Source organism: Xyrauchen texanus, chromosome 24 (genome assembly GCF_025860055.1).
Source record: "Xyrauchen texanus isolate HMW12.3.18 chromosome 24, RBS_HiC_50CHRs, whole genome shotgun sequence".
Classification (NCBI taxonomy): domain Eukaryota; kingdom Metazoa; phylum Chordata; class Actinopteri; order Cypriniformes; family Catostomidae; genus Xyrauchen; species Xyrauchen texanus.
In genome coordinates this window covers 6,696,835-6,719,780 of record NC_068299.1, presented here as the reverse complement: position 1 = coordinate 6,719,780, position 22,946 = coordinate 6,696,835, and the positions used below count along the sequence as shown (strand labels likewise).

General features: G+C 38.5%; 1 protein-coding gene across 2 annotated transcripts; it reads left to right on the top strand.

Annotated features, from left to right (window-relative positions):
• The first annotated feature begins 6,203 nt into the window (after positions 1-6,203).
• On the top strand, positions 6,204-21,524 carry LOC127617965 (cdc42 effector protein 3-like). 2 transcript variants are annotated; one of them, XM_052090157.1, is made up of 3 exons: positions 6,204-6,236; positions 6,340-6,716; positions 19,360-21,524. In XM_052090157.1, exon 3 carries the CDS (start codon positions 19,559-19,561, stop codon positions 20,495-20,497), a length of 939 nt encoding a protein of 312 aa, XP_051946117.1. In that variant the 5' UTR covers positions 6,204-6,236; positions 6,340-6,716; positions 19,360-19,558; the 3' UTR covers positions 20,498-21,524. The 2 variants fall into 2 exon arrangements, with proteins under 2 accessions (XP_051946117.1, XP_051946116.1); XM_052090156.1 differs by having other exon boundaries at positions 6,205-6,716.
• The last annotated feature ends 1,422 nt before the right edge of the window (positions 21,525-22,946 follow it).

The following is a 22,946-nucleotide window of genomic DNA, read 5'->3' as shown; positions in this document are numbered from 1 at the left end:
ATAAACTTTGTGTGTGCTGCCTATTTTCATGAAATAAACAGATGCACTCTGGGTTTGTTCTTTCATGCAACCTTGTGGCTAGTTCTTTTCCCTATACTACAGTCTGATTACAAGACGACATACTGCCGGAAATGGCTACCGGAATTCTTTTGGGAATGCAGCACTGACCTCCTTCATTAGCCACTCCTCTTTGAGGCTGAAGCGCATTATAGTGCCCTCTGAAAATGAAACAAAAGTTTAAGAGTTCAAGATAATGTGTGCCATTTTTTTTTCATGTCACAGTAACCCATTTGTAGGTTAAAAGCCCCTTTAAAAGTTGAAACACTGTGGCTCTTTGGCTCAGTTTGTTTGAGCATCTTGACCAGCCCAATATATATATATATATATATATATATATATATATATATATATATATATATATATATATATATATATGTTCTAATGCAGCATCATAGACAAATTCTAAGGCAGCATCCCATGTATCTTTTGAGGAGAAAACAATTGCATGATGTGTTGTGAAGATCTCAGTGGAAAAATCTATTCAGGATGGCAGATAAAGTGAAAAGAGAAAACGTTGATTTGTAAATATACTGTCTTGTCTAATTTAAAATTCACAATTTCACCTAATGTTTGTGCGTTATGAATTTTATTTTATTTTGTATTTATTTATTTTTGCTTATTGGAGTATCTGGGGCATTTGCTCAGCCTAAATCTTAGAGCCTACGTGTTAAAGAAAGAACTTCTTAATGACTATTAACATCTGCCTTCAGGACTGGATGTGTAAACAGTGAAAGTGGGAGGGAGAGAACATTTTGTACATGAACTTAACGAATAAGAAAGTATTCTGTTTCAACATCATGTGAGTCTGCCTTGGGATTTGTTTTCTATATTACATTTGAACTGTATACACTGTTGAAGATGACAATAATGCATCTCATATTTGCGCTCTCTATGTTTTTCTTTTATGTAACACTAGTACAGATATGAAGATCAAATGTGCTAATGAAATGACACATGTTGGTGGCACATGTAGTGTCAGTAGTGGAAAGTGTTGTTTTAAGTGGGAACCAAATAGTCAAATTTGCAATTGATGCACTATAAAACATTGGGAGGATAAAAAACATCACCAAACTAAAACTTGAGGTCTCTTTAAAAAAAGAAAAAAAGAAGATGGAAATATCATTACCCAAACAAAACCTGTGAAACTCTTACTAGCTTTCAAACATATAAGGAGGTTTTTGAAAGGTCAGGGGAAAAAAGCACTTGTTATGCAACTGTTGGAATCACAGAATTTAAAACGCATTAAATTAAAATAAATTGTACAGTTATGTAAATATTTGCTTAGAGCAAAGAGAGAACATAAAAAGCCTTTCCAAAGAAAAAGTGCAAACTAATCAAACTGATTGCACAGCCATTGGATTTGATGAAATTCTTTACAAGCTCTTCATTTACAAAGAAAAATTTGTCCATGATATTTAGCACTAATCAATTATTCTATACTTCTAGCAAACCATTAAGCCACGGTCACACTACATTTCGTGCTTCATTTACTTCCATTCAAACGCATTTGAATGGTGTCTACTGGAAACACAAATTTCCCATTTTGCAGCACATGAAAGTTTAAGATTGATGAGCTCTGATCTGTGAATTCATATGACGAGAAGGCATGTGACTGACTGAAGATGGATGTCACACAAAGATCTGTTGGCTCAATACAAAGAATACAAACTGTATTTCAAAGCTGCATGTTTTTTATTGTTGCTGGAAAGTGACTAAATGCTACATGTAAAAAGTTTTTATATAAACATTTTTATTTGTGATTTATTTTTCATTAAACCTAGAAGCCCTCCAGCGTGAAATCATATCCCGTCTGCTGCGGTGTCCAAAGTAAAGCCTAGTATGACCTTGGGTTAATGTAGTTTTTAACCCTGGGATAAGGCCACATTTAACCATGGGTTAAAGAGATAGTTCACCCCAAAATGAAAATTCTCTTATCATTTACTCACCCTCATGCCATGCCAGATGTGTATGACTTTCTTTCTTCTGCAGAACTCAAGCGAAGATAGTTTGAAGAATGTGTGATGTGTTTTGTCCATACAATGAAAGTCAATGGGGTCCAAAACTTTGAAGCTCCAAAAAGCACATAAAGACAGCATTAAAGTAATCTATGTGTTACGATCCTTGGTTGTATGCCCCGTGTTTTCCGTGTCACCGTCACCATGTTCCATTCTGTCATTGTGCGCACCTGATTCTCGTTTGTATCCTCATGTGTCTGTGTATTTAAACCCTGCCTGTTCCTCCATTACCTTGTCGTTCCTTGTTCCCACTGTTTTCTGTTATGCGTGCAGACGAGGGCAGACAAGAAGTGGGATCTAAACGCAGTTTATTGAACAAAAGTGAAAATAAGACAAAACTGGAACAAATGAAACATCCATGGAGGGAAACTGAAACTAAAACAGGGAGACATCAAAGGAACACGGAACGGATAAACATGGCAGGATAAATATGGCAAGACGGGCAGCAGAGTGAACATCAGGACAGGGAAACATCAAAACAGTCAGAACATTCAAAACAGTGGGAACAACGAACGACAAGGTAATGGAGGAACAGGCAGGGTTTAAATACACAGACACATGAGGATACAAACGAGAATCAGGTGCGCACAATGACAGAATGGAACATGGTGACGGTGACACGGAAAACACGGGGCAGACAACCAAGGATCGTAACACTATGTGCTTTATGCATGCACAGAGCGCTATGCACAAACCAAACACACTATTAATAGGTTTGCTGTTGAGTTTTTTGGCAAATGCACAAGTGAGTAAAAATGATCACAGGTTAGTTTTTTTTTTTGTACCTCAGTTACCAAAATGTTGATGATAAACAGTAGAAATTGAATGAAATCTTATTGATGTAATGTGCAACGTCAAGACTTAAATAAGAACTTAAATCTGTTTCTCACCCTAAGCGATCCTATTGCTTCAGAAGAAATGGATTAAACCACAGTCATGGGTATTACTTTTAAGTTGCATTTATGTTCACTTTTGAGCTTGAAACTTTTAGCCTTCCATTTTGTGGACAAAAGAACATAATATATCCAACTAAATCTCTCTGTTTGTGTTCCACAGAAGGAAGAAAGTCATACAAGATTGAGACTATGTGAGGGTGAGTAAATGACGAGAGAATTATAATTTTTTGTGAACTATCCATACTTATTCTGAGTTAGATCTGTGTTATAAAACCCTGCTCCAAAGCAGTGTAAAAAATGCAAAAGTGAGTTTTATTGCCAAAGATATGCAGTGAATTGTAAACCCACAGTACAGCTCTTTTAGATTCTCAAAGAAGTACTGTCTATATATTACCTCAAAACCCCTGACAGTCAAGGAAGTGACATCAGTGGCAGCAGTTAGTCATTCTGACAACATGTTCACAGGCTCTGCTCTGTTCTCTTCTCCAATTGAGCTCCAAAACAAGCTTATACGAAACTTGGAAAATCAAGTAATTCTTTCAAAAACAGCACAGCATATCCAACACTAAGTCATGTTGTAACCCGGACACACACACACAAGATGAGACAGTCCCAATGTAAGTCAAAAACTGCTTTTATTGTTAACAATAAAAGCAGGCAAAAGTACAAACGGGCAAATCCAGTGAAGAGTTGTCGAGGGAAGCGTAGGGTCAAAAGCCGGGGAATCAAAGAGAGTAAAGGGGGCAAATCTGGGAGAGTAGTCGAGGGGAGCGAGGGTCAAAGCCGGGGTAAACAGGATCGAGAGGCGGGTAAACTAACAAAGGGAGTAGACAGGGGTACTAGGGGAACGAGGAGCTGGCAAGCTAAGGGGGTAATCAAGAGGAGTTCAAGAGGGATCAAAACTAGAGCGAGACTAGCGGGGGCAAAGACACGGGAAACTAAATACAATAACCAACAACCGTGAGGCGAAAGGGTAGTGATATATATAGGGGCGAGTGCAGGTGTAAACCATGACAGGTGATGAGGCGAGTGCAGGTGAAACTAATGTGCAGGAGTGCAGATGACGCGAGTGCAGGTGGTCATAATGTTCTGGGGGATTGGAAGCGCGTGAGAAACTTCGAGGAAGGGAGATTGCCTACTGAGCATGTGAGCGAGTAGGAGCAAAGTGGGCATGAGGGCTTGAGCGAGCAAAAAGAGCGTGCGAGCTCGAGGGGGCGGAACGAGCGTGGGAGCTCGAGGGGGCGGAGCGAGCGTGGAAGCTCGAGGGGGCGGAGCGAGGGAGCGGGGTTCGTGACACATGTGAACTCTGAACACTTTGTGTGGGAGGAACTGAAGGTGTTTGCTTCAGATTCCTCTAAACTCCAGTATCTACAAGCACATTCACATTGTTTAAACATGAGGACAATACTCAGTATTCTTCCTAAGACCATGTGCTCTCCACATGCTCAGAAACACAAACTTCATTCAGAAAGCTTGTTTCAATGTTGTCACTGAATGATGGTTCAATATTAACCGGACATTAAAAAGCATAGGACGTGGAAAGCCTTTCTGTAGATGGTCAATAAAGGGTTATATCTGTTAAAGCGGAGCTGAATATGACACTGAATCAAGAAGCAAATGCCTCTTTTAGAGAAAGAGGAGCCTTGACTCACAATTGATTTCAGTTGAGTTTGGCATTAACATGCTACTAAGCTAACACAGCAATGCCCTAAAAAACATACAAAGACATATAGCACACACAATTATTAGCCTATGATGTCTTAAAATTCTGTCTAGGTAGGCAGCTCACTGGGTTTTGTAACAGAGCTAATGTCTCTCTCGATCTCTGGGGTATAAATACTCCCTGCACCCCCAACACATCCCCCTCAAACATGAGCTCACTGCAGATCACCATGCTGTATGTTGACATGAAACCCTATTTTAGGTGTAGAGTAAAGCAATGGGAAGCTCCTCAGCACCACTGAGATTCACATTATGTTCAAATAGAAGGGAAACAGAATGGCAATTTCACAAACGGAAGCTTCAACCTCATTTGATTTAATTATGTTTTGTTTTTACTTTTAATAAGCAATAAATATCTGTTCTGATAAGTCATTGAGGGGGAACAACTGCAGGAAATTTCCTGCAATGATTCCCGCAATGTTTAGGCAATGCATCTATCGGATGTTTTCATGGTGTCTGTTACTGTATATGCTGAGCATACAGATGAGGCATATATGCTTAAGTCAGCACAAATAAAAGGCAGAATAAGGGGCTGTTCACACAGAACGTATTCTTGTGCTCCATCTGTGCCATCATTTTCTACATACACGTGCAGCAGTTGGGCATCTTTGACAATTGAAACACTTTAATCTTCATTTTTTTTTAGTATTTCACATCACAAGCACTGTTTTTTTTTTATCCTATGTCAAAAGGAGTTCAGCTCCATCAAACTGTTTTTAAACACACACACACACACACACACACAAAAGCATTTCCTGACTGAACGGCCCCTAACACCATGTTCTAACAAGGTGCGAGACAAGTAATTTGTCTGTTCACATTGAACACATAAAAATGCTGCACAACAGGAAACAATACTGTTTAATAAAAATCTGTTTGATGCTTAAGAGCGCAAAAGTGCCCGCCAAAATTTTCAACCATTTATTATTTCCATAGGGATTTCTTAAAAGTGTTCTAAGCCATGAGGTCAAATCAACCAGCTCCAGGGTAAATCACAACATTACAAACTTTGATTTGAATGCAAAAATTATTTAAGCAGACTAACATAAAATTATCATAAAAATAACAGTCTGATGGCTTCAACAGAAGCATATGCCATCGATTAGTAACCTTGGAGCTCACTGTAGGTTTGTCTTGAAAGGTTTTAAGTTATCATTTAAAATGTATTCCCCTATCAAGAAAATAAATGGGATTTTTACTTCCGGAACCAGACTGTTGCGTTCTATAGACACCGATATAGAGTGGGATTTTCGACCAATGACATTTTAATTTGGGTGGAGAAACCCAGCACAAGGCAACTTAATTAAAATCCAAGTGAATGAAAAGATGTATTGTCATTTGTTGATTTTTGCATTGCAGCTGGTCAATGTAAATCCTCAAATTTACATGGAAGAGATTTTCGACTGGTTAGAACATGTTGTAAGAGATGCAGAGAAGGATAGAGTGAGAGAGAGAGAGAGGGTGTGAGAGTGAGTGAGAGAGAGGTGGGAAGAGACTGTAGAGAAGAAAGAGAGAGACGCTGCATTTCTTCCACTCTGTTATGGTAAGGAAGGACTTTCACTTGAGAAGCTGGGAACATAAAATAGCAATAGTGTCCACATGAGTCTTCTCCTCTTCCCATGACTGAGCACTGTCTGTCTCTCCAGGAATTACTGCCAACTCCAGCGGATTGAGACTGCAGAGGACGGCAGAATTGGATTTCAAAGCTGCTGTCCACAGTTGAGGCAGACTAGCAGACAGGCAGGGACAGGTGCTGCAAGCGGAGAAAGGAGGAGCAAAGCAAAGGGGAGACAAGCCGCACTGCTTCAGAGAAGGAATTCTGAAACAGCTGTCCAGCAGACGTCCTGCCTGCGAGAAGTAAACCCTCAAGGGCAGAAAGAGAGAGAGAGTGTGAGAGAGAATCCAAAAACGGCAACATACCGCACCACCCAGAAGCCAACTACAGTTTGGGTCAAGGCACCTCTGGGACAGCAACCACAGTGTGAGAAAACAGGGACATTATTCTTCAAAAACACTCAAGCAGGTAAAAACAGATACAGTAGATTTTTACAGGTGTATGTGCAAGACAACAAATAATTGTTTAAATGATGTTCAAATGGGGTAAATTCCATGCTGAATATACCATCTTAGACGGGGCTGGTTTTCAGTAGATGAAGGACCAGTATAGCTAAGTTGTTCACCATTAGCATTTCTAATAAGGACCAATGGAGGCTTGCTGATTAAAGCAATATTTCACTGAATATTTAAATTCTGTCATCATTTACTGATGTTTTTCCAAATCTGTATGAATTTCTTCCTTCCTTAGAAAACAAAAGGTGGCAGAATGACAGGCTGAGGTTAACATTTGCTCTCATTGCATCTTTATATCCAAGCAATGAAAGTGGATGTTGACTAAGGCTAAAATTCAGAATGATATTTTTGGTGAACCATCCCTTTAATGAAGGTTTCTTGCATTGTGTATTTATGAAATATGCTGTTTCTGTAACATAGGTGCCTGCTATGTAGTGTTTTGAAACTGAATTTCCACTTGCGCACATGGCTATTAATATGACGTGAGAATTTGTGGTGCCGTATATGTCAAAAAAATTCCCGCACGCCACGAAACAAGGGTCGGGCAGCCTTCAAAAACAGTCAAAGCAACACAACACCTGGCAGTTCTCCTCTGCTAATTTCTGTTCTTCTACCACATACTCACCCAGGCGTTGGGCTCGAAGAGGGCTTCTTTTCAAATTCCTCAGATACATTCCGCCGTCCAGCAGAACTTGGAAAGTCAACACGCAAACAGTCAGCAACTCTAATTTTTCATTCCGTTTCAGCTCGGAGCCAGCCAAAGACAACTGCAGCATGGCAGTAGGCATGGGTGTAAAACTAATAAAACATTTAGCTGAATAAATGAGATCTTGCGCCACCCTGAAACAGCAGCAAGCACAATCCCAGCATGTAATTAAGGGTTCCTTTATGTAACAGTCTGGAAACTTCAAACTGAATGAAGTGTGATTACACTCATTTAAAACATTGTCCAAAAGAGAGGGTCGTTTGTACGTTTATGGTCGGAGAAAGGGGTAGGCCAGAAATACTCAACATAGGACCCAGAGGAAAATATTATTTGCTCAGAAGTTGCTTCTTCATGGGTCATGAGACATAATGGTGTTCTCAGTTAATGTATGTTTTTTTTAAGGTATGAAAAATGAAGACATGTTAATTAAGAGAATTGCTGACATACAGTTAGAATATACAACCCCAATTCCGAAAAAGTTGGTTAAAAACTTTTTCACCCAATTTGGAATGCCCAATTCCCAAAGCACTTTTAAGTCCTTGTGGTCGCATAGTGAGCGCGTTGCCACAGAGACAAAGCACATGTTCACGCCATCCATGCTCAACTCACCACATGCCCCACCAAGAACAAACCACATTATATCGACCACAAGGAGGTTACCCCATGTGACTCTACCCTCCCTAGCAACTGGGCCAATACGGTTGCTTAGGAGACTTGGCTGGATTCCCTCAGCACGCCCTGGGATTCGAACTAGCGAACTCCAGGGATGGTAGCCAACATCTTTACCACTGAGCTACCCAGGCCCAAAAAACGATATCATTAATATGGATGGCATAGCTCAGCATATGTTGGCCTTGGAAGAATGTGATGAGAAATGTTTGAGTTCTTACTGAAAGCTAAGTAATTGCACACTTTGTTATCTTATATATCTGCAAATTTGAGCACAGTTTGACACATTTCTAAGATCGCTTCTAAAGCCGTAGAGGAGACTCTTGTGAGACTACTGCTGTGTTTTTCTCAGGAGAAACATCTGAGAAGCTGTAGACTATTGCTTTCCATTTAATCCCATTGCTGTCTAAGAGAAACAATTGAAACATTAAAGCGATCTCATTTGTGATTTTCCTTTCCCATGCATGGGGTTTAAGAATGCACCTGTAAAAAGAACGGGCAAAAGCACCATCCTGTGATTTCCAGATGATGCCGATTTAAATACAGCATCACCAACAACAACTGCTTAAACCGGACCAGCCAGGGGAGACGGTTGGCCAGGTTTTCATCCAATAAAAGAATATGGTTAAAATAGGTCATGGGGAGAATCAAAGTGGTGCAGTTGCAGGGCTGAAGAGAGCTCTGTCTACTAAACACATCTCTGTGTACAGCAGGCTCTGCCTGAGGAATGCCTTCACTGGCCATATTTAGATTACCAATCACACTTGCTCTAATAATAATCTGACCCAAATACTCCTCACGTGAACTATTTACTAAGTGCCAACAGTACTAAAAAAACATGCAATTAGATCCATCATCAAACCTCACTGCATCCCATGGTCTCACCCCTCACCCTATTTTGTGCTTATCTACGGAATCTCTGTCTCATTTAGTCTCATTCTCTCTCATTCAGTCTCGTTCAGTTTCATTCTGTCTCGTTCTGTCTCATAATAATTAATTATGTCTCATTCAGTCTCATTCAATCTCATTCAGTTTCATTCAGTTTCATTCAGTCTCGTTCTGTCTCATAATAATTAATTATGTCTCATTCAGTCTCATTCAGTTTCATTCAGTTTCATTCAGTCTCGATCAGTCTCGATCAGTCTCATTCTGTCTCATTCTGTCTCATTATAATAAATTATGTCTTATTCAGTCTCATTCTACCTCATTCTGGCTGATTAAATCTCATTCATATTCACTCTGTCTCCTTTTTTAGTCATATTCAGTCATATTCTGTCATTCTGTTTCATTCAAACTCTTTCAGTCTCATTCAGTCTCATTCTGTCTCATTTTGTCATATTCTCTGTCATTCTGTCTTGTTCATTGTCAGTCTGTCGTTCAGTCTCATTCTGTCTCATTTTGTCACATTCTAATAAATTCTGCCTCATGCATTAATCTCATTCTACCTCATTCAGTCTGATTCAGGCACATAGTCTCACTATGTCTAATTTGTCATATTCACTCAAATCTCCTTTTTGTCACATTCATTTTTATTCAGTCTCATTCTGTCTCATTCAGTCTCATTCTCTCATTTTGTAAGATACTATTTCATTCAGTCATATTTTGCTTCATTCTCTCTCTTTCAGTCTCGTTCAGTTTCATTCTGTCTCGTTCTGTCTCATAATAATTAATTATGTCTCATTCAGTCTCATTCAGACTCGATCAGTCTCATTCTGTCTCATTATAATTAATTATTTCTCATTCAGTCTCATTCAGTCTCATTCAGTCTCGATCTGTCTCATTATAATAAATTATTTCTCATTCAGTCTCATTCAGTCTCGATCAGTCTCATTCTGTCTCATTATAATTAATTATTTCTCATTCAGTCTCATTCAGTCTCATTCAGTCTCGATCTGTCTCATTATAATAAATTATTTCTCATTCAGTCTCATTCAGTCTCGATCAGTCTCATTCTGTCTCGATCAGTCTTATTCTGTCTCATTCTGTCTCATTATAATTCATTATTTCTCATTCAGTCTCATTCAGTCTCGATCAGTCTCATCCTGTCTCGATCAGTCTTATTCTGTCTCATTCTGTCTCATTATAATTCATTATTTCTCATTCAGTCTCATTCAGTCTCGATCAGTCTTATTCTGTCTCATTCTGTCTCATTATAATTAATTATGTCTCATTCAATCTCATTCTAGCTCATGCTGTCTGATTCAGTCTCACTCTCTCTCATTCTGTCTTATTTTGTCACATTCAGTTTTATTCGGTCAGTCTCATTTTGCCTCATTCTAACTCATTCTGTCTTGTTCTGTCTCATTCTACCATATTCAAACTGATGTTTTCTGATTCTGTCTATTCCATTAAGTCAGTCTTTTTCTTTACTCATTTGTCTCATTCTGTCTCATTCATTCTCCTTCTACCTTATTTACTTCAGTCTCATTATTTCAAATACTATTCCATTCAGTCTCATTAAATTTCATTCATTGTCTCATTTAGTTTTATTCTTGTCTCATTCTGTCTCATTTAGTCTCATACAGTCTCTTTCTGTCTCATTCTTTCTCATTTGTCACAGTCTGTTTCATTCAGTCAGGCTCATTCTGCCTCATTCTACAACACTCTTTCTCATGCTTTCTGATTCGGTCTCATAGTCTCTTTGTGCCTAATTTGTGTCACATTCTTTTTCATTCAGTCTCACGTTCTCATTTTGTCACATTCTATTCCAAGTCAGTCTCATTCTAACTCATTTGTCTCATTGATTCTCCTTCTAACTCATTCTAAATCATGCTGTCTGAATCAGTCTCATTCTTTCTATTTCTCACTCAATTTCATTTACTGTCTCATTCTATTTCATTAATTCACATTATATTTAATGCAGTCTCATTTAGTCTCATGTAGACCTATCCTTGTCTCATTCAGTCTCACTCTGTCTCATTCTAACAATTTTGACAGAGTTTTCATTTTTTGGTGAACTATCCCATTAACTCTAACCTTAAACCCCTCTCCCCCCTCCCCATTCCTAAAGCTAGTCTTAACCCCTAACCTTGACCTCAACCCTACTCTCATGTCATGCTTCCTTTTTGGATTTACTTAACCCTGCACTGGTATTCACACACCTGCTTGCTTTGATCTTGCTCTGACAGGTTGCTTTAGAATTGTGTGAACTTTGTCCTCAATGTAAGCAAACAAATTCCTATTTGTACACTGGGGGACAAAAGTTTGGAATAATGTACGCTAAATCATGATTGAATGTGTCTGAGTTCAGCAAGGTGTGTTATGATTGTTGGATTAAAAGCTCAATGTGACTGCTAAAGAGGACGTCCTAAAAAAAAATGTCAATTAGTTATTCGAAACCTGGCAGGAAAGTCTCAAAATAGCCACACATAGGGGCCTGGGGAGCTCAGCGAGTATTGACATTGATTGTCGTGAGTTCAAATCCTGGGCATGCTGAATGACTCCAGCCAGGTCTCCTAAGCAACCAAACTGGCCCGATTGCTAGGGAGGGTAGAGTCACATGGGGTACCCCCTCGTGGTTGCTATAATTGACGTTCTTAGACGTGGAGGCAACTGAGATTCGTCCTCCGCCGCCCGGATTGAGGCGAGTCACTACACCACCACGAGGACTTAGGGTACTTTAATTCACCAAAGTGGCATTCAACTAATCACAAAGTATAGTCAGGACATTACTGATGTAATATCATCACTATTTGAAAAAAGTATTTTTTTATCAAATCTAGACAGGCCCCATTTCTAGTACCCATCACTCCAACACCTTATCCTTGAGTAATCATGCTAAATTACTAATATGATACTAGAAAATCACATGCCATTATATCAAACACAGTTGAAAGCTATTTGGTTCATTAAAAAAGCTGAACATTGTCTTTGTGTTTGTTTTTGAGTTGCTACAGTATGCAATAGACTGGCATGTCTTAAGGTCAATATTAAAATTGGTAAAAAAAAACTAAAAACTTGACAGTCATTCGTTGTTTTGAGGCATGAAGGCTATACATTGCTTGAAATTGCCAAAAAAACTGAAGATTTCATGCAAAGATTTACACTACTGCCTTCAAAGACAAAGGACAACTGGCTCTAACAAGTACAGAAAGAGATGTGGAAGACCAGATGTACAACAAGAGGATAAGTACATCAGAGACTGTAGTTTGAGAAATAGACGCCTCACGTGTCCTCAGCTGACAGCTTCATTGAATTCTACCCGCTCAACACCAGTTTCATGTACAACAGTAAAGAGAAGACTCAGTGATGCAGGCCTTATGGGAAGAATTGCAAAGGATTAGCCCCTTTTGAAACAGAAAAACTAAAAGAACAGGTTTGAGTGGGCAAAGAAACACAGACATTGGACAACAGATAATTGGAAAAGAATGTTATGGATCTTAACCCCATTGAGCTTTTGTGGGATCAGCTAGACTGTAAGGTGAGAAGTGCCCGACAAGACAGTCACATCTATGGAAAGTGCTACAGGAAGTGTGGAGTGAAATGTCACCTGAGTATCTGGATAAAACTAACAGCTAGAATAACAAGGATCTGCAAAGCTGTCATTGCTGCACATGGAGGATTATTTGATGAGAACTCTTTGAAGTAGTTTAAGAAGTTCTGACCATTTTATTCAAATTGTAATAGTATTTTTCACGTTATTAATGTCCTGACCTATATACATTGTGATCAGTTTAATACCTCTTTGGTGAATTAAAGTATACATTTCTTTCCATTAGAGTAAAATCTGTACATTATTCCAAACTTTTGGCCACCAGTGTATCAATGACAATGGTCAAGGTAAAAGACAAAGGGGTTTATTTAAACAATACAGTACATATAACTGATAACTGGTAATAACTTTACATAGAGAAAAAGTTAAATGAGAGTTTTAGAGAGTGAATATTAAAAGAGAGGAAAGGGAAGATAAGCATCCACTGCGGAAAACACTTCACATCTCCGATATAATCCAACTCCCTTCAGCTGTGAGCACAGCTACATTCCCTGCGCACACACACTTGCGTCTATCATTGACACTCATGCAGACACACATTCCTCAACCATCCCGATGATGTTTGTCACGCTTATAAATAGTTCACTGTTCCAGTGAGGTTTATTTGTGTTTAACTGCATCAGTGTCCAAAAATGCTTGTAAAGCCGGTGAACTCATCGCCCTCTGGTCTGGTGCAAAAAGTTTGCTCATGCACAAGTTGTATTCATTCACTTGTTTTTTCAAAATTGAAAAACAAAACAAATTATGCTTTGAATGTTTTTCATTTAAAAAGAAATAGGCAAAATGTTGTTTTCCCATTGTTTTTATTTCTGACAGTTTCTCATTTTGCATAGTTTATATTTTATATTAAAATTTTTGAACCAAAAAAAATTATAATTTAATGGACACATGTAATTTTTATACAGTTAGAATTACTTTAAATAACCCTAGTCCTAAAAGACTTTTATTTTTAAGAATTTTGCATTATTAGTAGTGCTGTCAATAGATTCGCAATTAATCTCATATTTTTTTGTAGTTAATCACGATTAATCGCAGAATTTAAAATGCTGAAATTTGACACTATATACTGTATATTTCTTTTCCTGTCCAAGTGCATTTATTTCCATTATGGGAAAAAGTGCAAAACAATATGTTACAATTTGATGGTTTAGTAACATTTTCCAAACAATGCCTTCCACAGATTTAAGATAGAAATGCTTTAAAAAAAGCACCAATTCAAGAAACATTAAACATTTATCCATTTATAAGTCTAAGTGGGAGTTTGACTTATTGAAACAATGAGTACCCACACAGGTAGCATATTCATTGCAATGGGCATTATATCTCTTAAACTCTCATCCTCCACAATATTATTCAGCCGGTCGACTGTGGCTATCCACTTTCCTACAACAACCGTAAAGAAATGTTCATGATTTGCGTCAGAGTGTCAATGCCAGCATAAAACACTGCTCCACGCGTGCAGACAAAAATGTCTCATTCTGCGTTTTGGTGATAGTTAAGACTTGACTTGCTTTTGTGGTAATTAAAGGGTTAGTTCACCCTAGAAAATGATCCCATCATTTACTCACCCTCAAGCCATCCTAGGTGTACATGACTTTCTTCTTTCAGCCAAACACAATCGGAGTTATATAAAAAAAAAATTCTGTCTCTTCCAAGCTTTATAATGTTAGTGAATGGTACCTTAGATTTTGAACCCCAAAATGCGCATCCATCCATCAATCCATACAGCTCCATGGTGTTAATAAAGGCCCTCTGAAGTGAAGCGATGCGTTTTTGTAAGAAAAATATCCAAATGTGGCAGGGCGGAAGGCGGGGCTGGGTCATGATCCTACACACCCGGTCCCGTATTAGACTAATTATGCCACCGTGAGGGATAAAGGTCGACTGCAGAGGATCGTGCGGGAGAGAGAGATCGTTTACAGACATGTCCGTCATGTATATAATCTATAATCACTTTGCCCAGCCCTATTTGTTTGAACCGGAGTACACCGACCAGGAACTCCGGGAGGCTGCAGCTGCGGCACAAAATTGTCTGGTAGATGGAGAGTATGGGAAACGTGGTGGTGCTCATGCAGGAAATGCGAGGTAATGCCAACAGAGGCTAAGAGAGTTTGCTGCCATGAATGGATGACTGGAATGACTGGATAGATGCACGAACGCATCATTTTAAGAATAATACAAATCTGCAGTATAGCTAAAACAACTCATTACTTTTCACTGTTTTCGTTTGCTGTAAACAATGTGCGCTTATCACGGGGGCTTATGCTACGCCTACGTCACACGCAGGAACTCAACTCTCTTGTGACCGCGCGGACAGCCATTACCGGAAGCAAGTGATTATAGTTTATAAAGTTAGAAATATGGATATTTTTATTGGATATGGATTACTTTTTTGATGGATGGATGCACTTTTTTGGGCTTCAAAATCTAAGGTACCATTCACTCCCATTAAAAAGCTTGGAAGAGCCAGCATATTTTTAAATATTACTCTGATTGTTTTTGGCTGAAAGAAGAAAGTCATATACACCTAGGATGGCTTGAGGGTGAGTAAATTATGGGATAATTTGAATTTTTGGGTGAACTAACATTTTTATACCTGTACCTGTAAATTAACGTGTTAAATGTTTTAAATTAATTGCATGTGTTAATGCGTAAACGGCAACAGCACACATTTTTAGAATATATAAAAACTTTTTTTATTTAATGTGAAAATAATTTTCCAGATAAGAATGTCTCTAAAGCAAGTGTAGTCTGTTCGATTTAGCTCACTATATCAGGATAATTTTGTGCCCTTTCTGTACAAAGAATGTAAGACCAGAATAATGCCATTACTTTAGTCAGGGGAAAATATAGATTACAGTGCATCATTGTCTGGGAACTGTTTTCAAGTGTACTTCAGCCTCCTTTTATCTTAGTTCTGTTGTTTATCATCTGTGTGATTTGTTAGGATTTTACCACAGGGGAAACATGTACTCAGAGGAAATGGAATTTCGAATGTTTTGCAAACAGTGTCCTCCTTGACAGTCTCTAACTGACGGATCATAGTGCTGTGACATTGTTCAGACCAGAGCCATGTTTCTATGTTTAATACCATGATACTAAATGATTGCCATATTCATGTACCATTGTATTTACATGATATTCCAAGAATACTGTGGTACTGCCATGGTAGACTACATGTCCAAAAAAATCATTTTGATGTAAGTGAAATTTGTCATTTAAACAGCTTGCAACTGCTTTTACCATCCCTTCAAAAACCAGCCACTCTCCTAAACCCCACCCTCCAAATACTGTGCATGCCAGCAAACCCAAACTCTCAAAATGTTTGACAGACAGAGAGTGCTTCTGATTGGCTAAGAAGGGTGGGTTTCTCCCCTGACAATTGTTCTGCTGTTTACAAAGCCTACAACCATCACAGAGACAGGTATGCTATCTCGGAATACCTATTTCAGTGATATCTGTCACATAAAAGGGATATTTATTAAAAATAAAGCATTTTTAAATGAACACCTGATGCAAACAAACCAACTACAAAAAGAGAGGTTCTCTGTTTAAATGAAAATGGCTGGTCTTAAAGGAGTTAGAGGATTTAGGGCTCTGCTGCTGGGGGAATGTAGAAGTTTTTACAGTCGTACATATTTGGTTGACTGTCGGCCAGCCTGTGCTTAAGTGACTGTTTGCAGTCTGTCGGCGAGGGTCAGTGTTTAAAGATCTCTCTAAAGGAAACATGTCCATAAATGGGCAAGAACTCTCCCTCTCTCTGTTGTTGCCCTCCTCCCTCTGTCTCTCTCTTCTCTCTAAGCCTCTCTAAACTCTGCTCATTTTACTCAACTTTATCTCTAGAAATCCTTCCTTTATCCGTAAAGCTTCTTGACTCATGCAGTGTTTATTAAAGCAACTGAATAATGTAAAGTTACTGTCATTTTGAAATAAATGTCAACAACATGTTCTTTCTATTTTAGCCTTGCTTTCTATTTTTTTAATTTTTTTATCCATAGCCAGACAATTTGCTGACTTGTCATGTCTTTTGAACTTGGCACCTTCAGCCTGATCTGATTAAGTAGGCTTTGTTCTTTCTTTCATTCTTTCTTACTTTCTATCTTTCTTTCTATCAGTCTATCATTATATCCATCCATCTACCCATCCATAAGTTTATCAGCTGCTTAGACACCACTCGGATTACCTTAGCAACCATTTATTAGTGCCCTAGCAACTACCTAGCAACCATTCAGACCACCTTAGCAACAGCCTAGCAAACATTCAAAACACCTCAGCAACCATGTAGCTTGGCATAACTGAAAAACTATCTTTCAAACCTTTTCAAACTGCACTATTACTCAAACTACACGTTTGTACAACCTTTAGATTTCAAACTAAACTTCAAACTTTTAGACCTCTTTTCCACCTGGTATTAAGATGCGTCTCGGGTGATCTGATCACATGTGGTCAGGTGAGACGCATCGCTGTTTACACCTGGTCACTTAAATACATTTTGTAACCACTTGTGATTGGATTTGGAGGGGAGGAACTCTGTTTCATGACGAGGTACATCAATTACTTTGTCATGTTCCTGCATGACATTAAAGCACAACAAATTCAGAAAAGTTTCTCCCAGACAATCTAAACACAAAAGCAAAATTTCAAGCAGAATTGGCAAATGCCACCCTAAGAAAAATCATTTCCACCCCATCTGCAACCCTAGCATCAGTATCCCGATTTATAAAAAAAATAAATGTACATTGTATAGGGGTTTATTCATTTAATTTGATTCGTTGCCTTAACCGAGCCCACAACACAGACCTACTGTGTGATTGAACACAGCAGCGGCCAATCGCATGATAGATTACATCAGCGGCCAATCGCATAATGGATTACATCAGTGCCCAACCATGTGATAGATTACATCAGTGGCCAGTGGCCTCAAAAAGAGGTAAATTATTTATATCTCATTTATATTATATGTATTACAAACAGATCAACATAACAAAAATGTCATCAGGCATCAGATAGCCAGCAAGACTGTGTGTAGGGTCCTATAGGTTGCCATGGAAACGTGCATAGTAGTTTGAAAAATGAAGGGAAAATTACAAGTGTTTTCTTTGTATATTAATTGGATAGAGAAACATCAACCATTACGTTATCTCCTTGTAAACACCTTTTTATTAAAAGTGTGCAATAATAAGTATGCATACGTCAAGCTGTTGGGTAGCTAATAGTTTACATAAATGTCTGAACTGAACATATTTAGTTTAGCCTGGAATACCTTTAACTGCATGCCACTGGGCTTCACACCTGCTGTATTTCCTACAGACGCCTCTTATAAATCATGTGGACAGCAACTAGTCGACTACAGGCTGACAGCATCGACTAGGTTATTTGTAGTAAACTAGTCTATGCAACCCCTAGGACGACTTAGAACCTGGAACCTCTAAAAACTAAAGGCAAAATGTCACCACCAGACCAGTCAGTCATGTTCTTAATTAAAGTGCTTATCTATGTGTTCATCTACTGAATAACAAAATCCCAAGACAAGATAGTGGCAGTTGTAGAGATGATATTACTATATGATGTGAAATATGTATTTGGGTGCATGAATTGGTCAGAATGACTGTTCATTAAAACAGGTAATTTAAAAGAATATTTTACTGTACATAACATAATACATATTCATGAGTTTTGCAGCACTGCCCCCCACAGTACAATTTTCATACAGTTTTTTTATTTAATTAGGCCTAATTTTGTGTTAATGTTTGCTTTCAAATGGCTTATTCCACCTGTTACAAAGGTGATAGGTCTACAGGACATTATAAGCAGAATAACATGGTATTTGCATGCACTCTCTATCCGTGGGTACACTTAAAAAAATAAAACAATTTGGCATTCATGATTTGACTTTTAGTTCAGACTGCCAGTTCTAAATGTCAAGCTAAGGAACATTTATAATTTTTGTATGTGTTTAATAGAGATTTAATAGAGACTGGTACCTTAATCCTTAAGAACTAGGCATGGGCACTTGCTTTGGTTTATGCCACCCCATGATAAAAATTTCTAGATCCGCCCCTGCCCTGCATGTTGGTATTAAACACACTGAGGAAGATACGTGAAGTGCTCATGCTTGTGTACATATTTTTCTAATCGGACGGTTATTTCCTTTTAAACCGTCCGATTAGACCTGTATGTAGCCCTGACTAAAAGTGATCAGATCACAAAAACTCATCTTAATACAAGGTGTAAATGGGGTCTTAAATTTTAAACTGTTGTGCCAGCATTCAAAAGTCTGTCTTAATGAGCTTTCTTTTTCTACTTTCTATTGATTTTTTTTTCCCATTGTCAATTGTAAGCTTTTCGAAATCCAGCTGTGTCATATTAACAAGTGTTAAACAGGAGAAAACTCTGTCCTGCAGAGATTTTAGAAATCTGCATTGTGTTACTGTATCCCTTTTACAAGTAAGCTTCACTATTTCCAAACTGTTCTTAGATCAGTGGCAACAAATGTGTTCCACTGAATATTCTTCCAGATGCACATGTGAGAACTACTTCTGAGTGTGATTAGACAAAGATATGCTTTGATGTGTGTTCGTAAGAATTACATTCTGATGCCCAAGATACATGTTTAAACATAGTTTAACATTTAAAAAATACTATACAGTCTTATTTATTTATGCAATAAATGCCTAAATCTTTGATGTTGAGTACAAAGAAAACTAAATTAATTCACCTTCTATGCAGGTTAAGGTCATTAAAACATTTGAGCTGGATTATCTTCACTAAGGATTGAGGACATATTTAAACAAGCTGCTCCCTGAGAATGTAACCTCTGCCCTTCTCTTGGGAGACTTCGGCAAGTTTATCACCCAGCTGAGGAATTCTGAAGTTTAAGAGTGTGTCCCTTTCCCATCCATACCTGCTGGAATATTCCATAGCAGGGATGCCTGCCAAAACACCAATCTACCTGAAATCCACCAATAGTAAGAAAGGAAAGAAATGTCGTTTGAGAGACATCTTGTCCCCTGACATGATCAGCCCTCCTCTTGGTGATTTTCGACACACTATACACATTGGAAAGGGTGGTGAATGTGATGCCTTTGGTGACATGTCGTTCCTGCAAGGAAGATTTGAGCTTCTACCTGGAAAAGGTGGTCTTATTCGGCCACAATACAACAAAAATGGGGAGTTTATGAGGGCGAAAAGTGCCTCCGACGCCGCTTATGTCGAAACTCCATCCCCAGTTCTGAAAAATGCCATCTCCCTCCCAAGCATTGGTGGAAGCCAAGCACTAACCCTACCTCTAATCTCCACTGCTGTGTTCCCCATGGCTCGGGACCCTCTGGACAACCTAGATGAGCCATCTTCTCTTCCAGACAGTTTCGATGTGAATGAAGATCTGGAGATCCTGCAGATGGAGACCTTGTTTCAGTCAGTCAATGTCTTCAGAAGTGACCCCAGCCCCATTCCGGAGGAGGACCAACCCTCAATCAAACATTTGGAGATACCTGAGAATTCACCTGCCAAAAAGAAGATCCACAGCAGTGGAAATGATCTTGAGAAGTTTTTATCCATCTTTGTTAACGAGGATACCAATACCAATGCCAATGGGAATTTCAGTAATGGTAACAACCAAAACAACAGCAGCTCAGTCTTCCAGTACAAGCATGAGTTGTTTGAAGTCAATGGAGATTGGGCGGACAGAGATAGTGGCGTGGAAGAGGGTCGTTTATGTGATTCAGACTTTGAAATCTCCAAAAGCAAAAGCCACTCACAGGAGTCGCTCACGCAAATCACAGGATCCCTTTGCTCGCTTGAACTCGACTTGGGCCCCTCCATTTTGGATGACATACTCAATATCATGAATAAGCCTGTGCCATAGATCATGACTTTGACTGAGAAGCAAAAGGGAATATAATTTGCTTGTGCCCACAGAGAGACTTAATAGTCAAATGAAGATCTGCAACGTGACATGGCAATGTTGGGTCTTCTTTTTTTTTTTTTTTTTTTATGAACTGAAGAGGCTAAACTGACTTTCTCAGAAAAAGTCCTTTCTCAGTTTGTTAGCATTATCTTCAGAGCGGAGAATTCACAAAGAGGTATTTGCAGCCACTGATGTGTTTATTTGCACGCTGACTGCATAGTTTTAGCACCCGACTCACTAAAGGAATTATGCAAACCAGGTAACGCCGCAAACACGCCCTAATAGTTTAAATGGTTCTGAGTGCTTGATTGTGGAGAATTCAGCAAACTTCACTGGGACTATAAAGCATGTTCTCTGTCATTTGATGATCATTTGTTGAATAACTGCCATGAAATCAATAGAAAATGTAGAGAAACCTCTCTGTTTAAAAAAACTATATTCAAATAACAGGGAAATGTTAATTACGGTTGGCAAATACCATTTTTAGGATCAGGTGCTTAGGCTAAAACAGGGCATATAGCGCTTAGTCAAGTTGGACTGTGGGTGTATAAAAAGTTGCAGGTTTTTGCGCTGAAATACAGCACACTGTTTAGTGAATTTACCCCAGAGTGTCTCTGCATACCTTTGCTGTTTGTGACAGAGTGCAAAATTAAAGCAGTTGACATCACAGCCATTGTATCTTTTAAGTTGCAAAATGACAGCAGTTTAAGCATGTGTAGACACCAATACTAAGGGAAATGCAGATAAAATGAGGTTTGTTCCATTCACGGTTGTTCATGCACAACGTCCACAAAATTATACAATAGCGAGATAACATTTCTCATCCAGATGCCTGTGTAAATTAATGGAAACATATACAAGCCTTGTCCCCATCACAAATCCATTCATGCACCAGTTTATTTATACTGACTATTTCAATAACCACACTACCAAATCCTATATGTTTAAAGCATATATGTTTTTACACTGTGAAGCTAAATATGAAATAAATACATTATCAAATAACTCTATTAAGTTTTTTGTTTTGTTTTTTCTATTTTATTTCTAAGGCGTTTTTTTAATTAATTTTTTTACTTTGTTTAAATTTCAATTATTCAGTAACTGTAAATTTTTTCCTGAGCAATAATGGAGGAAATGTTCCAATGTTAGACCAGAGGAATATTCACTGGAGTAAAACGTGTGGTGGTGTAGTGGTCTAAAGCACATAACTAGTAATCTGGTAAGCAGAAGGTTGCTGGTTCGATCCCCACAGCCACCACCATTGTGTCCTTGAGCAAGGCACTTAACTCCAGATTGCCCTGGGGGGATTGTCCCTGTAATTGTTGCTTTGGATAAAAGCCTCTGCCAAATGCATAAATGTAAATGTAAAATGTAACAACTAGCCCTGGTCTGTTCTATATGATGTTCAGTCTATGTAAGATTATAGTTAAATTCTAAAAACTCTCTTCATGATGAAAGACTGAATAAGCATCAGATAATGTGGCAGATGTGACTGTAGTTAGATGATGATGTGACTGTAGGTGAAGAGAATCTGACCCTCTTGTAAGCATCTTACATTCCTCAGATTGTGGTCTGATGTCCTGCAGTGGAGTGGACGTGGGTGAGATTGGGTCTAAAATGAGGTGCCAGTACTATTCATTTGTGTCTTGTTGGGACAGAGAGCGAGCAGCCTGTAGCATTCCCAACATTCCTATGAGAAAACAAAGACAGGCCATAAATAAAGACATTGGACTGAGGCAGAAATTCGTGCTCTACATGATCGTAAAAACTAACAGCCCAAAGACAAACTTTGTCCTGTACAAGAAGATCTCACTGCTTCAGTGTCTTGGTACAAAAAGAGACAGATTTGTTTGCTGTTAGAGTGCCAGACGGCTGCAACGCAATCAAACATTGTTCTTGATGACTAAAGTTTTTTCTTAATGAGGTTTGGAATATTCCACTGTTGTCTTATTAGCCTGCCGAGCTCCACAGAACGTTCTGCAGATTTCAGCACTCACTGTACAGGTGTACATAATAAAGTGGTCGGTGAGTGTATATTCTAAGTTGAAAATACTTCTTATTTTTTTGTTAGCACAGCTGAATTATATTGAGTAAATCCAATATTGTCCAGCAAAGTCAGTATTGTTCATTCTAATACTTCATACATATTTAATATATGTGTACATAGGGATTTATGCAATTTTATTTTGGCTAATTCAGTATTCTCCACTACAGTTGTAACAGAAAATTAAGCATATTTCCCTTTATTCAGATACCAGCAAATGTAAAGTTTCTGCCCTTTCATACTGACCACAGGTTGACTATTCATGCAAACAACAACTACACATAAGCCCCCATTCCTTGCCTGGGCCTACATAATTAAATAATCGGGTGCAAAAGCCTGTAGACACTCCCCAAAACACAGCAC

What these genes read in the sequence shown, in the direction of transcription:
- LOC127617965 (XM_052090157.1), top strand. Translation starts at nt 19,559, where the DNA reads ATGCCTGCCAAAACACCAATCTACCTGAAATCCACCAATAGTAAGAAA.